Source organism: Patiria miniata, unplaced genomic scaffold (assembly GCF_015706575.1).
Source record: "Patiria miniata isolate m_02_andy unplaced genomic scaffold, ASM1570657v1 HiC_scaffold_3, whole genome shotgun sequence".
NCBI classification, from domain to species: domain Eukaryota; kingdom Metazoa; phylum Echinodermata; class Asteroidea; order Valvatida; family Asterinidae; genus Patiria; species Patiria miniata.
In genome coordinates this window covers 11,225,799-11,240,767 of record NW_024037069.1, presented here as the reverse complement: position 1 = coordinate 11,240,767, position 14,969 = coordinate 11,225,799, and the positions used below count along the sequence as shown (strand labels likewise).

Below are 14,969 nucleotides of genomic sequence, written 5' to 3'. Positions count from 1 at the left end.
TTTATGTCTTTTTGTATATGGCCATAACGAGTTGCAAAATTCTTATAAATTCATTGCTTGCTTTTTACCTATATTTATATTTTTACAAATAAATCCTTTTTAAAGAGATATTTTTAATTTCAAAGTTATAGAGGTATATATAGACAATTGTTTAGAATCTGTGATCCAGGGAAAATTGTCAAAAATACTTTAACTTTCTGCTGTTTTTTTTGTACACACATCTTCTGTTTTTAAGATTGTAATGTTCTGCCATTTAAAAGAACAATCAATAAAGTTATATATTAAAATATATGTGACTAACAATATTGTATGTTTTCCTTGAGATGTCTTTGAAGAGGTTCAATCCAAGATTAAGATTCATATATAATATGAATGTTATAACTATTTCAGTTCTTTAAAATTTAATGTAAAAACTTAATGTAAAAACTCTTTCAGTGACAGACCGTTTTGAACCACCAATATAAATTGTAGGAATTATTGAACATTTCAGGAAATTAAAATTGCAAATGAAAAGTCAAGCCAACACCGAATAAAGGCCACTGAAGTTCTAACTTTACAAAAGCTTGTCCGCACAAAAAGATGTACTGTAGGCACATTCTAAGTCGATGAAAGTCTTTGATACTGCCAGGGGAGTCAAGTTGCAGCATGTGGTTACTGTACTTGCCTTCCACCGCTATGGCCCAGGGTTCGATTCCTGCCCCTGTCCACATGTGGATTGGGTTTACAGTCCCTACCTGATTTCCCAGAATATTCTTCTGAGGTTTTCTTTCCACCTCTAATAAAACTGTTATATCTTCTAATTGTCTCATCATTTCATTACAGTTTTCTTTAGGCTTTCGAGCCACAGTGCCTAGGGCATTTTTGAGGAATACTTGGTTTTATTACAAGAAAAAAAAAAATAAATAAAAAATAAATAGTTCCACACTGGTTTTATGAGTACATTCTGACCAAGCACATTTTGCGTTTTGTATCACGCTCTAATCACCAAAACCATCTGTGGTCAAACTATCAACACGAGAATCTAACTGCTCATTGCCTTACTGTGCCATTATTCTTTTTGAGATATGGCCGACACAATAGGTTACTCAGGTCATCTGGACAAGATAGACTTGCAGTTGGCATTAAATTGCAATACTGGCACATGATTCAAGTCAAAATTGAATTTTTAACCACACCAGGACTATTTTGACAAGAACGGAACGAGGCGTGGGATTACTTTTCACTCCACCTTAAGCCTGGCGGGTTAAAGCCATCACCCTCGGGCAGCACACTCGTATTTCCGGCCTCGCTCGCTGCGAGCAGGTCCCTGACATATATATCCGGCCTTGCTTTATCCGTCTTCCGTTCCGAATACTGCAAAACCTTTGCTGGTATACACGTCATCCAGCGCGAACTGGTTGAACAGTTTTTAAAATACTTGTTGTGGTCCACTCTTAAGTGTGAGTAGAGATCATCCTAACTCAATCGCTAAGACACTCCAAGGCTTCCAATTTCGCTTTAGTCTCCTCCTCAATGATCTGTCTCTCCATCTGTTTCTTCATGGCCTCCACCATGGGGTCAGCCTCCCTGACCCGGAAGTGACCGACCGTGAAGCGGTCAAACTCCAGGGCCCAGTCCTCGGGAAAGTCGTCCTCGATCACGCGCTGGATTCGCTCAATTTCCTTGTGCTCGTTCCGATGGCGATCCCAGTCATCCACTGGTAAAAGATAAGATTGAACAATTCAACTGAATTCTCTTCAAATTGATGGTTTCATCAGAATGAATGTCGCCTTCCAAATGTGCGATGTACTGATATACTTTAAATTTTAAAAGCAAAAACAACTGAATTACCAATTTGTATTTGTAACATCCAACGTGGGGTATCCCGACTCTTAACAATTTAGGGACCTAGCCCGACGTTGATGGACTCCCAAAATGTAACTGCCCAGAGGATGACCAATGACGAAGAATGCCTTCGTCCCAATTCACGTGAAAACTTGTCATTTGACTGGATATTGGATGACTTGTGTTTGACATGTGACATCTGGGGCCAATGTCACCGTAAGACGCATCTTAAGACGCGTCTTAGGAACGGTTACTCGTCTTAACTCGAGACTCATACTAGGAATGATTTCACCAAACTTAAGACATATTCAACACGTCCTAACTTCCTTAGCAACGCGGCTGAACTCGTCTCAACTTAAGATCGGTCTGAGGGTCGTTTTATCTCATTAAAGCGTGCATTAATTTGTATATTGTCTGGAAATCATTGCAATGTTTTCGCGTCGAAGACAAGTGTTTTGGCCTAGAGTTATAGTTTCTAATCTCACCTTGGCATTTCCTGCCGCAGTAGGATCTGCAGTGATCAGCATTCCTGTCATGACAACTGGAGAAAAAAAGGAGAAAAGATAAGAACTTTTAGGGATTACTCCGCAATATTTTGACCCAAATTGATTGGAACAAATAAGAATGTAAGAAGAGCAACTAAGTCCTTACATCTTGCAAAACTTGAACGTTCTCTTCTCATCTTCAATCTTGTGGCACATGGAGCACCTCTTGTAGACATAAGGCTTCTTGAGTTTCATGGGCTGGGCTTTCTTGATTGCAGCTGAAGTGACAAAAACAGACCAGGCGGTGAGAAATCTTACTTGGTCACAGAAAATTTGACATAGTTAATTTATCCACTTTCTCGGAAAGCAACGGATTTACACCAGCCAAAGATGCCATGCGCTGTAAATTCCTTGCGACTAGCTCTCAGCTGAATTTTGCTTCTCAAGGAATCTGCCAGTAGCTCCATAAAATTTAGCCCAGAATATAAAGGCTATTGACAGTGGCCAACTTGGATAGTGTCCTTTTTTTAAATTTAGGAACAATGAATGCACAAAACGGGGGGAGTAGAGGTTCTTTCCTCGCCTTCCACCGCTGTGACCCAGGTTCGAATCCCGCCTGAGCCATTATGTGGATTGGGTTTTCAGTCCCTGCCTGATTCCGAATATTCTTCTGGGCTTTTCCTCCCACCTCTAAAACTGTAATTTCTTCTCATTGTCTTCTCTCTACTGGTTTCTTCAGGCTTGCGAGCCACAGTGCCTAGAGTGCTTTTCAGGAGTCCTTGAATTGGTTTCATAATACCAGAAATAAATAATAATAATAATGTAATGTTCATGCACGAGGTCCATGGGAATTTTCAATTTCACACATTCCGCACTGATCTTTAACTCACATATGGCTGGGCTGTACTCCTTGATGTATTCCGCCAGGGGGCTTTCTGGCGGCGGATTATCCGTCTGTTGCCGGCGTTCCTTCTCCGCGACAATGCCGCAATAGAAACGCTTCCTTTCCTCATTTGTCAGGAGGTCGATCACCGTGCGCACGTCTTCCTCAACCTGGGAAAGTCATGAATATGCATCACGATTAAATGAATATGTATGAGGCAAAGGCTTCAACTCAAAAACATTAAAACAAGAATGTCATATGAACCTAAGTGACCCATCTGTCGCATCGTCACCGTTTTCACGAAGAGCCAGAAATGAGGATTTTGAAGAAAAACTGTTTTCGAGATAATCGCTAGAGAAGTTCTTCCTTTTTTAAAACTTCAAAAACTTCTACTTTGCAACACCTTTATGCAGTAAGAAAACATTCACATGATTCTTTGAAAGGTAAACAATGTAAACCTGGAAATTAGAATCAGCACAATAGTTCATTAGCCAAAATTAATTAGTAAAGATATGTGGCTCTTACTTTTACGCCTTTTCGTCCAATACGTTTTTTACACATTAAAGAACACCTATCTCAGAATCTCAGAAAGTTGTCTGGACATCACCACTAGGCATCATCATCCAGTTTGACTTCACGCCGGTGCCGTGCAAGCGTGAAATTGTTCAGCTAGTTTGTGTCTCTTCGTGAAATGCAAAATGCACTAATTGAGATGCCTGCCCCTTGTATGTAATTAAGAAATTAATGATGTTTTGCTTACAGAAGCATGTCAAAATGGTTAAGTGCGATGTTTTAAAGCGAATTAGTGAAAGAAACTTGAAATAAAAAAAATTGCTGTTTTTGACATGTTTGGTTCTTTGTGACAACGTTGACGATATATCCCTCCATAAAATGAAAGACCCTGCACCCAAGTGCAAGCCTTAAAACGAGACTGTATCTACACCACTGAGAGGGCACTGAGTAAGATGTTCTGAACTTACATGCTCGTCGTTTTCATCCTTCGGTTTCCAGCGCATGTATGAGTTTGCAGGAACCCGATGTTGATGTCGGACCACGTTGATCCTAGCGATGCCGTATTCCTGGGAGCTGATTGACTGGCTTTTGTTTAGCGGCCTGGCAACGAAGTCTAAGCTGTAGCACCCGGGCTTCTCCAGGGTTTGAATCTGGGTGAAGGTTGCCATAGGAGAGTTAGAGCTGTGCCGAACACACCGAATATTTGAATATATGCTCATCAACCGAAAAGCACCTTTTCCATTCGCATTTTCAAAAAAAATGGATGCTGTCTCGAGATGATGAAAAACGTCCATGTAACGTCCTCGTTTCTCTTGATACACACAAGTATCTTTGTAAGGTATTTTCCAAGTCAGCCATGTTCTCATATTTACACTAAATGATATTGTGAATAATGCTATCAATAGAATCTTAAAGAAAAGATAGTTAGATTGTACTATTCCCATGACACGATTGTGTGCAAATGCATGCCAGTGTGCGCGTTGAGCGTTGTGCGTAGCGCGTATTGTTTCCAAGAGAGAGCACCACAGAGTTGGGTTCAAACATTTCGTGAAGGGGTGGTTTGAAAGAGAATACACATACTTGCCACCAATTTTGTATTGAAATTGAAGTTTATTTTAATTGTGTTCAGATTTTTAAAATTTAAAATATTAAAACCAAGCAGAATCTGTGGGTGAAGTGTTATAAAACAAATACTGAATGCTTTATCTGGTGGTGAAGTAAAACTAGCCTCCCTTGGTGATCCATGGAGCATTCTATTTTCCCTCGGAGAAAATAGAATGTCCATGGATCACCTCGGGAGGCTAGTTTCACTACACCACTCGAAGCATTCAATATTTTTATACAACTTACTCTGTATCCTCTTCTCCTTTCTGCATTTGAAAGCAATTCTAAAGAAAAAAAAGAAGATAATTAGGGCTGTCAAAAATGTACTGAAGATCTGATCTTCCAGTTCCACCGACTATTCAAAAAATAGTTTACCACTTTTAGGTTATTGGACTCACTCAAGTAAAAAGCGATGTTTAAAACCAACAGGAATGTCATGGAGAGACGGCAGGTTTTAAAACATTTTTTTTTAGGGGAAATTTGGGTAAAACAACGATGAAGACAACAAAATGCAATACAAAAATAAAGATGGCAAGCACTCTTAATACAATGCATTGTCGCTTTATAACCGCATTGATTTCCATGGCATTAACTGCAAAATGTGTTTTATTGCAAAAAAGAGGGTCGTTAGAATTAAAATTAATTGAAGAGTTGAACAAAGAAATTGAGTGGAGCTGGGTTTGAACCTGCGACCTCCGGATAACCGTTCCGGTGCTTTTCCCAACTAAGCTATTCAGCCCTATGTTGGCGGTTCCCGAATTAGTCAATATCCCTGCTCAAGGAGCACTGGAATGGTAGTCCGGAGGTCGCAGGTTCAAGCCCCACTCCAGTCAATTTCTTTGTTTAACTTTTCAATTGTTATAATTCACCTAGTCAGTTTCCCTGTGTGGTTCATTTAAGAATTAAAAGTAGACGTCTTAAAGTTACAGAAGTGGAGTGACATGGCCTAGCATGAGAGCACCAACTCATGCTCTGGTGTTTGAGAGGCAGCAGTGGTGTTGGTTCGAGCCCGAGTCTGGACACTTGTGCCCTTAAGCAAGGCACTTAACCATTATTGCTTCATCCTTCGGATGGGACGTAAAGCCGTAGGTCCCATGTGTTGTGTAAAGCAATGCACGTGAAAGAACCCAGTGACACTTATCACGAAGAGAACGGGTTTGCCCCGGTGTTTCTGGCCTCCTGTATAAACTCCCACGAGGAGTATTTAGGAGAAGAACCAACCAAGAATCAAGAACCAAGAAGTCATTTTTGAGTGATATAAAACAACACTCTGGACAGGAACAAAACAAAGGAACAAAATGAAAGAGGGGCCATGAACTACACAATCACCATGAGGATATCAATAAAAAATAGCACATTTTCCCAAAAAATGTCTTAACTTTTTACACACGTATTCTCAATTTATCATTTTCCAAGCTTGGGCAGGGGAACCCTGCCCACGGCCTTGCCCCTTCCCCCCTTCGAGAGGCCCATGATTGCTTACCGTTCTTGCTCTCCAACTGCAGGCACGGCAGGTATTGATCGATGAAGTCCTCTCCGTATTTCTCCATCTCCAGCCTACTGATCTTCTGCCGGCTCACCGACCGGATATCAGGATCCACCTCGCTCGCGAGCAGCTTGAAGGCCTCGTCTGAGAACTCGTAGCGGAGGAACATGTCGCAGGGCGGAGACACCCAGTAGGAGTGCTGGTCCTCGGTTTCGCTGGCCTCCATCCACTTGCGTAGGAGCACGCTCAGGGAGGCTGCTAGTCGCAGGTAGATCGGGCAGAAAACCCACGCCTGCAGAGTTAAATGGCCACGAAATGAATTTTACACTGTAGCATATGTGAGTCATTCTGGCAAAATAAGACGGAACTGGGCACTTGCCATAGTGGGAAAAATCCAAAAAGAAATGAGTGTGGATGAATTGTTTCGATTTTCAGATTTACTGATTTATTGATATTGATAACCTTTGATACAGTGGCGTAGCAAGGTCATTTTTATTGGGGGGGGGGTACACATTTCTTGAAAAGGGCCTCAAAATCAAATAGTGGGGGGGGGGAGGGCTGGTATCATCTTTCGATGGGGGTGCTGTTCAAAACCGACGACTTTGTACACTAACGGACAATATATGGTGCTTTTCAGAGCCCTTTTTGGTACAAATTTCGTAAACTTCATTCATTTAAAGGGAATGTACAACATTTGCTTTTGCTGTAATTTTCAGAAATAAATTGATTTGGAGGATTAGTATGTTATAGAAAATATTGTTAAACTGACTTGGTCACGTTTTGGGCTTGTAGATGCTGGAAAAACCAAGAAAACGTACCATGTTCTTGTAGTCTGGTTCCCCTGACCCCACTTAAAATGAAACAGAGCAATTGATACACTTGGGGAATTGTAAGCTCAGAGAATCAGTCTAGCAAGCTTGAACCCCTTCACAGGTGTGTAGTCAATTGCAAAGAAAAGTCAGAATAACTCAATATGAAAACTTAGGAACAGTTTTTGAAAAAAGCCAGTTTTCTCCAATGCTGGTCGGCCGACCAGCGTTGGAAAAATAGAGTTTTTCTTGAAAATGTCAGCACACCAGGAGCCACGATTTTAAAGGATGATTTAGACTGTCAGTCCCTAACAATTCAGTAAGGTATTTCGTGATAATTTGATCATTTCGTTTTTTGATGTTTGCAAATGTTGTATCTTCCCTTTAAACATTTAAAATGTTTCATGCTTTTCCTGACAACTGAGGGCGCTGTTGCTGTGATGTCACTTTAGGAACACACTCTGCGGATTAGGATTTTTCTCTTCAAACTGTAAACCCAAAACTCTGCTTGTAGAAACATTTGTGTATAAAGTTTTCTCATTGTCTATAAAACAACAGTGAATCACTGACAGCAAGGAAGTTACCACAGCAAACCCCTAAAAGAATTTTCTGCCTTGAATGACATCACAGTTTTCATGGACATGAGAATTTGCATAAGCATAAAAACCAAAAAGGCACCCAAACCAGATTAAAAATCAAGTTAAATGGGACACACAGGTACATATCAAGGATTGCATTTAGAAAAAAAATCCATTAAATGGTCCCTTTAGCATTAAGCCTTCGTGTTTTTGATCAACCAAGTCAATTTTCTTGTATAAAATTTGGAGATAAAAAAGTTGATTAAATTGACAATGGAATGCAGGGCGGTTGTTTGAGTGGGGATAATTACAAATCTTTTAATACCTTGACTCGAGCAAAAGGTCCAACGCCTTCTTCTGCAAACACTTTCCTGTAAACCTCCCGACACTCGGCTTTGCAAAATGGATCTTGAGCTGGGTGTTTAAAAGGAAAGACACACTTCACAAAAGGAAACGATTCAAAATCCACTGCACCATCAAGAGGTTAGAAAGTAAAGATGAATATCGTAGCACATTATGGAAAAATAGTAAATAACGACACACCAAACAAAATTCATTTTGCACAGGAACATGTAGATTTAACTTTTTTAGGCATGTGTGACTCAAGTCAGAATTATAGGGTGTGTATCGGAGCCAGGTACCCGAGTACCCGACCGCTGATGTCAGGAACTGGTTCCAGATTATGGGATCGGGTATCCATAACCAACTTGACAAATTGTTTAGTAACTTCTCAGACAATGAATAAGAAAGGTTTTGATTGCCATTTGTGGGGAATTTTCAAAATGAAAAGCAGGCTACATGGCAAATCAAAACAGATTTCACGTTAATTTATTACCAGGTTAAGGTTTTTGGTCATCTTCAATTTTGATAATACCGTCTTTTACGGGTACCTGGATACCCCCTGGATACCCGTGTTTTAATAGGGTACGGTTCCCGTACTACCTGTAAATGCACACCTCTAGTCAGAAATTTGTTTAAATAAAAATGAGTTTCTTTATGACTGTTGTACATGGGTTTACCACAGTTAAGATTACTTTAATAAACTGCAGGATAGAATTTGAAGGATATCGACCTAGAATTGAAAAGTGGCTTCTTCAAGAAAAATGCTTGGTCGTACATTGTGAATTATTCCTTTTAATTGTTTTTCCGATCACAAAATAAAAACTGTATTGGACTCCAACTGCTTCAGTGAGTATGTGAACAAGACAACATTTTTCTTTAAATGGGGCTGGCACAGGGAGTGTTTATGCTTTTGTTTTTGTTTACCCCGTTTCTTGGTATCAATGGTGTTGAGCAGGTGCTGGTAGTTGCCGATAATTGCCATGTCTTCTATGAAGGCTTTTGTTCTGGTTGCAGGTTTCGTATCTTGTGAGGGACAGAAGAGGAAGAAACAAAACAAAACAACTGTTGGTGACTTTCTTATGTCAGGATAAAATTTGATGAGGCATTCATGGTCTCCTGTCGGTGAAATGTTCTAAAGTTGAAGGTTGAAGTTTTCTTGACTGATGGATTTCTAGATAACTAGGCTATGGAACAATTGGAGTTACTTGTACGCAAATATACCATATATTTGAATATTTGATTTCCAACCCGATATCCGCATAGCATTGTTTAATTCAAATATTAAAAAGATGACCAGTCTTGAGATGTGCCACACTTTTGTTGAAAGCCATTATCATGCATGATTTGAGAGTAAGCTCCGAGGTGGAATATTAACTTTTTTAAAACTTATTTTGTCTTGAGGAACTTGCAAAACTGGCATGGTTAAACTGTGTCTGGCTAGTTATGAAAGTAAGTCTTGAATGAGAGGAATTTATGAGGGTAAAAAAGTTCTGTTCCGAATTATAATATCGTGAATTTGGAAATACATTTCTTCTAAAAAAAATCTACAGCAAAGTTAGGCAAAAAAAAAAGTCTCTGGTATGCGCGCGCGTCGTCGTAGCCATGCGCGTTGGCAAAACGAAAATTTTTTTATTCAATGTAAGATGATGTCTCAAAACTGCCAAACTCACTGGTTTGACTGGAATCCTGCTGCTGCACAATTTTAACGTGTTTCTAGATGGGGTTACGATCGAGTATAAGCTTTATGTGGCCTCTCTGGACTCCCATATATTTTGCACTAAATTTAGTCGGGCACCATTTGCAGTCATCAGCCGACATCTGAAGAAAAAAAAAGCTCCATACCAGAAACCGGAGACTTTTTTTTTGGCCTTATGTCTTAAATGTAACTTACAGTTCAAAATCTGCATGTCCAGGTAGTTAAATCCATCCAGCACCACATATCTGTAGGAAGTGCCCTGCACAAAATGGAATTATTGAATTTAAAGTCTCTCCTATACTTGCAATTGACAAGCCTATAGGTTGGCATGGACGTCCGGGAATGTTTTTTTTCACATTGGCTTTTATCTAGCTCCCTGACTTGTGTTCTTGAAACCCAATGGTTCTCGAGTCTGGAGTGCTGAATGGACATAGCAACCAATGAAAACTGACATCACTTTGTCCCGAACTATTGCTTAGTTCATTGCATTTTTTTAATTTGAAAATCCCCCCCCCCCTAAATTACAATATATCTTTGATTTCTCTTAATGTTCGTGCAACTTGGTTTCATGTGGGTTTTGGTAGAATAGTATACAAATGTTGCATCTAACTGAATTGACTTGAACATCCTATTCACAGTAGGCTTCGTACAACGGATCAGGGTTTTGGCATTTGAGTGGATCTGGGTATTAAAGCTATGGCCAGCCATGTGCGCCGCTGATGATACAGCATATTGTACATGGCCTTGCAATTAAGGCTAGGGTTGGGATGGAGGTTGAGAGGTCGTGGGCGGTGGTAGTCGGGCCAGCTGGGGTGGACTTGATTACAAAAAAAAATCAACCTTTTGTTTAGGGTGAGCAATGAGGCTATTGTCGATGCAATGTGCCTTGAAGGATACAAGGTAACGTCTCCAAAAGAGCTGCCCCTGAAATTAAAAAAAAAAAACCAAACAAACAAATTAATATTTTACGATGAAACAAGAGTTAGATACATATAAATACCAATGCCATGATGCTGAAAAATTTCAAAACTAGTCCGAAAATATAAGAAAACACACATTGTACAGAGTGTCCTCAATACACGAAAAAGTGGAAATTTGTGATGGAAAATGAAATGGCAAATGAAACAAGATGTCCAACACTTCTTAGTGTTAAACATCCGGTACCAAGTGTCTGTTTCTGTACATGCTCTCGACATGTCTTAAATTCTGCTCCTTGCTGCAAAAGCTGAAGAACATCCTCGAGCTGCAAATTTGAATTCGGACTCAGTTCTCTAAAAAATAACTCTGGAACTTATCTTTGCCCGTTGAAAACTCTAGACAGTTTTGTTGTCTAATGAAGAATTAAAAAGTAGTATTGGCATTAAATCTGGATTTTTTTAACATTCTGTTTTAATTCCACTATGCGGTTTCGATTTTGGAGACCGGATATTCGAAACCACCCTTAAAAAACATTAAGCCTTCCATTTTTTGTGTGACACAGGCTAAAGAAAACAACTGGAACGTCCCCCAATTTGCTCCATGGTCTCTGATTGTAACTGCATTCACTTGCTACTGGTCTTCTTGGTATATGAATAGCTTGCCCATTCGACTTATCAGAGAGTTCCCATCCATTTTTTCCAACATTGCAGCTCTGGAGTGTTTTTGTAGAGGCCCAGTGGTCATTGAATCCTGCAAACTATACCCAGTCATTGGGAGGGCATTGCATGTGGCACCTCACTCGTCACATTTTGTTGGCACGACTGTGAGCCGGATGGGAACTTCCAGTGGAATTAGATAACCATTATTCGGTTTGAAAAAAATTGGATAACTGGATTTTGAAATCTCCGATTTCTCCCACCACTAATTAAAACTTGGCTCAGTTTTTTTTGCTTGTTCGGTGGAGTTCTCCACTTGGGGTTTGGTCTATCTTGGAATTGGTGGCTAGTGCGTTAAGCGCTCGCCTCTCACCACTGTGGCCCTGGTTCGTTTCCAGCTAGGACCATATGTGAGTAGGGTTATGCCTTGGTTCTCTTCTGTGCCTCGAGGGTTTTTCTCCGGGCCCTCCGGTTTTTCTCACTGCAAAAAAATCAAAACTTTTCGATCTCTGGCTGTGCTCCGTGGTCATATATGGGTCATATGGCTGGATGCCAAAGGCGCCTTTACATGCCTGCGGCTCGACCACGTTGTAGCCGCGTCCTTCGCAATGCAGTTTCTCAGCTGCGACTTTTAAAGGATGATTAGCCTCCCAAATTATGATTATTATTATCTAGTTAAAATACTTCTTCAAACCTGATCTTCCATCATGCGCTCAAATGCTGATTTGTGCTTGTTGAAGAACACGTAGGAGTCGGTGCAGAGCTCATCCCCAAAGAGGACGTAGTCTTTGTGGTTGATGACGATCTGTCTCATGGTGATAGATGCTCCTGATCCGACAGTCAAAAACTTCAAAGTTAGCTGGATGTCTACTCCCGAGCCCCTGCTGTACACAAGACAATAATACCAGAGGAAAAGAGAGAGATTGAATTTTATTTCTGAACTAGCTGTAGGGTGTAAAAGTTAATTCAAAGTTTATGGAAGGGACAAATTGTACATTTTATAGGGGTTTTTTTGGGGGGGGGGGGGGAGGGCAGAAAATTTCACATTTGTTTGGAATTGACTTTCTTGCTATGGTTAACATTCGGGTACATTTTAAGTCAAAAGTTTGAGGTTTCTTCCTCTATTGTTTTAAATCGAATCCTACATTTAATCTTTTCTTTCTGATTTGTGGCTCTGGAGATTTTTTTTTAAAGGAAAGTAAGGCCGAAATTGCATTAAGTCTGATTCCCGTCCCCTGAATATGAAGGCGCAATGACAATGTAAGCAATGTAAGTGAAGAACCAGACAAAGTCCCAAAGACATTCACTGCACATGCCCAGTGGAAGTGCCGGTGGAAGAGCGATAAAATCTGGGACCGGTTCACGATCACGGTCAAATACTACTGCCAATTCCAGATGGTCAATTTATTCATGTTAATAAAACCCTTGTAACAAAACTTGTTCTCGTTTCCGGTAAATGACCTTAATTTACTAGAAAATTGCCATAAATCATCATAAAACCTGTATCATAATAATAATAATAATAATAATACCGGAGTCTTATACAGCACACGTATCTACCAACAATTAGGTACTCAAGGCACAACAAACGGGAACTACAGCTTTACGTCCCATCCGAAGGAAGATTAGAAGCAATTATGGTAAAGTGCCTTGCTTAAGAGCACAAGCACCATGTTCCCACAGTCAGGATTCGAACCCATGAACCACGGCACGAGTCGAACACCGTAACCATTGGACCACAGCACCCCAAATCATAGAGCGTGCAAGTCTCACCAGTCAACATTCACTTTTCATGTGAGCGTCTTGGTACCAAACACTGACTAGTCTAGTCACAGACTCCCGTGTTTGAAATTACCCACTTGTTATCTGCGTGATCGATTGAACGGAAGTTGATGTCAAAAACTTTTATTTAAAATAGTCATCAACGCTCAATATTTTCATTATGTTGTTAATTGTAATGCTTTCTTTGATTTCGAAATGCCCATATATTGCCCTTGATTGGATGGATCATGGCCGAGTCAAGACACAATTAAAACGAAAAAAATAGGATGTTACACACATTGTAGATCCTATACACGGTGCCCGGATGTGCTGTATTCTTGTGAAATCTCACAGGTTTTTTAGGTCATCTTACACGCTCTCAGTATTCATTCATAAAAAGCTAACAAAACACTTCAAATAAATATGTCAAATTTCATATCATAAATTAATAATTTTCAGCATAACAAAAGTCGAATCTTCAAATGTTAACTCATAAAAGAGCCACTCCTAAGAATTTCTCGCAAACAAAACATGAAAGTAAAACACAGAGAGGTAGAAGAAGAACAGTGCCACCATTTACATGTATTGGCTTGATTTTACAACAGAAATTCTCAAGTCCAAAAAATTAGAGACTCTTGGTCTCAACACTGTAAATGAGAGTGAAAAATAAATAAATGCAATACAAGAAAATAGATTTGCACAAGAAATAACCAGTCCACCAACACCCTTTTTGCACTGCATCAGCCAAATATGTCCAAAGTAACATCTGGTACGCGGTCAGTCTCCATTTTTACATATCTATCCATAGTCTGCCACCAGGCCACTGAAGGGTCAATAGTTTCAAACAGTTGGACATGTACCAGTCTAGTCTTTATAGGCTTCAAATCGGGCGATCGTGAAGTGTAGGGCCCCTGTTTTGTTTTGATCAAATTAGAGTCAAAAATGTTTTTTAATGCTAAAAAATCACCTTTACAATCAAAAGCAGACTTTTCTCAATTCTAATGACACCCGTTTTGCAATTTTGAACAGAGTCTTGGGGTAGAAATCACGATTTTCATGCGTGGTTTGTGCCTTGCGATTCACCGTGCCGTGCGTTCTCACGGTACATCGCGCGGTAATCGCCATCTTTATTTTCGGGTCGCGTGTTGTCGCCGCGCCGTCATCGTCATTTTACCCCCAAATTTCCCTCAAAAAACAAAACCCTGCCCTCTATATATGACATACCTGTTTATTGAGAATGTCGCCAACTAGTTTGGTAGGTCCAATAATTCTAAAGTGGATTTTGTTCCCTTTATAGGAACTGGGCCCTACACTACACGCTCGCCTCAAATTGAAATAACTTGGCTTCACTCTCACAGGTGCAAAATGTTAAAGAAAAGTTTCCTTTAAAAATTGAATTGAGACCTCAAACTTGGCTGGTGAAATACCGAGGACCTTGTCTTTGCCTCATTAGAATTTTGAAGAATTTTATCGGCTAAAGGGTGAGTAAAAACTGGCCTAAATTTGTTTTGCAGTTTTTCTGCACTAAAAAGGACCAAGTCTGGGAATTCCCCTGCACTGAATTAGTTATGATGCAATTTGTTTGGGAAGTAATTTAGGCCGACAGTTTCTTTAAGCTTTTATCAAATTCACGCAAGTTGTGAAGAAAAAAGTGGTCAATAACCTGAAAGCAATTAATGAAGATTGAACTTACGGTTTGTTTTGAGAAATCGCAATAGTCTGTCAGCAAAAAAAATGTTGTTTTTCGCAGCATTCACGGCTGACACAAACAGAAGAGTCCACTTCTTGTTGTGACCAGGTGACCTTTGACCGGTATGGTAATGAGCGAAACTCTCTTCAACCCGATTGCGAATCCCAGTTTGGAATATCATACCGCTGTACGCAAGCTATTCTCAGTTGGATAGAATCGAAATT

At 40.0% G+C, this 14,969-nt stretch overlaps 1 protein-coding gene across 2 annotated transcripts; it reads right to left on the bottom strand.

Annotated features, from left to right (window-relative positions):
* Positions 1-992: 992 nt before the first annotated feature.
* Positions 993-14,880, bottom strand: LOC119737542. Of its 2 annotated transcripts, none has more exons than XM_038211979.1 (13): positions 14,749-14,880; positions 11,989-12,175; positions 10,561-10,644; positions 9,916-9,979; positions 8,949-9,047; positions 8,008-8,096; positions 6,293-6,587; positions 5,056-5,093; positions 4,173-4,355; positions 3,200-3,362; positions 2,476-2,587; positions 2,310-2,365; positions 993-1,696 (listed from the first exon to the last, which is right to left on the bottom strand). In XM_038211979.1, exons 2-13 carry the CDS (start codon positions 12,106-12,108, stop codon positions 1,461-1,463), a joined length of 1,539 nt encoding a protein of 512 aa, XP_038067907.1. In that variant the 5' UTR covers positions 12,109-12,175; positions 14,749-14,880; the 3' UTR covers positions 993-1,460. The 2 variants fall into 2 exon arrangements, with proteins under 2 accessions (XP_038067907.1, XP_038067905.1); XM_038211977.1 differs by having other exon boundaries at positions 11,989-12,178; positions 14,749-14,879.
* Positions 14,881-14,969: the final 89 nt, after the last annotated feature.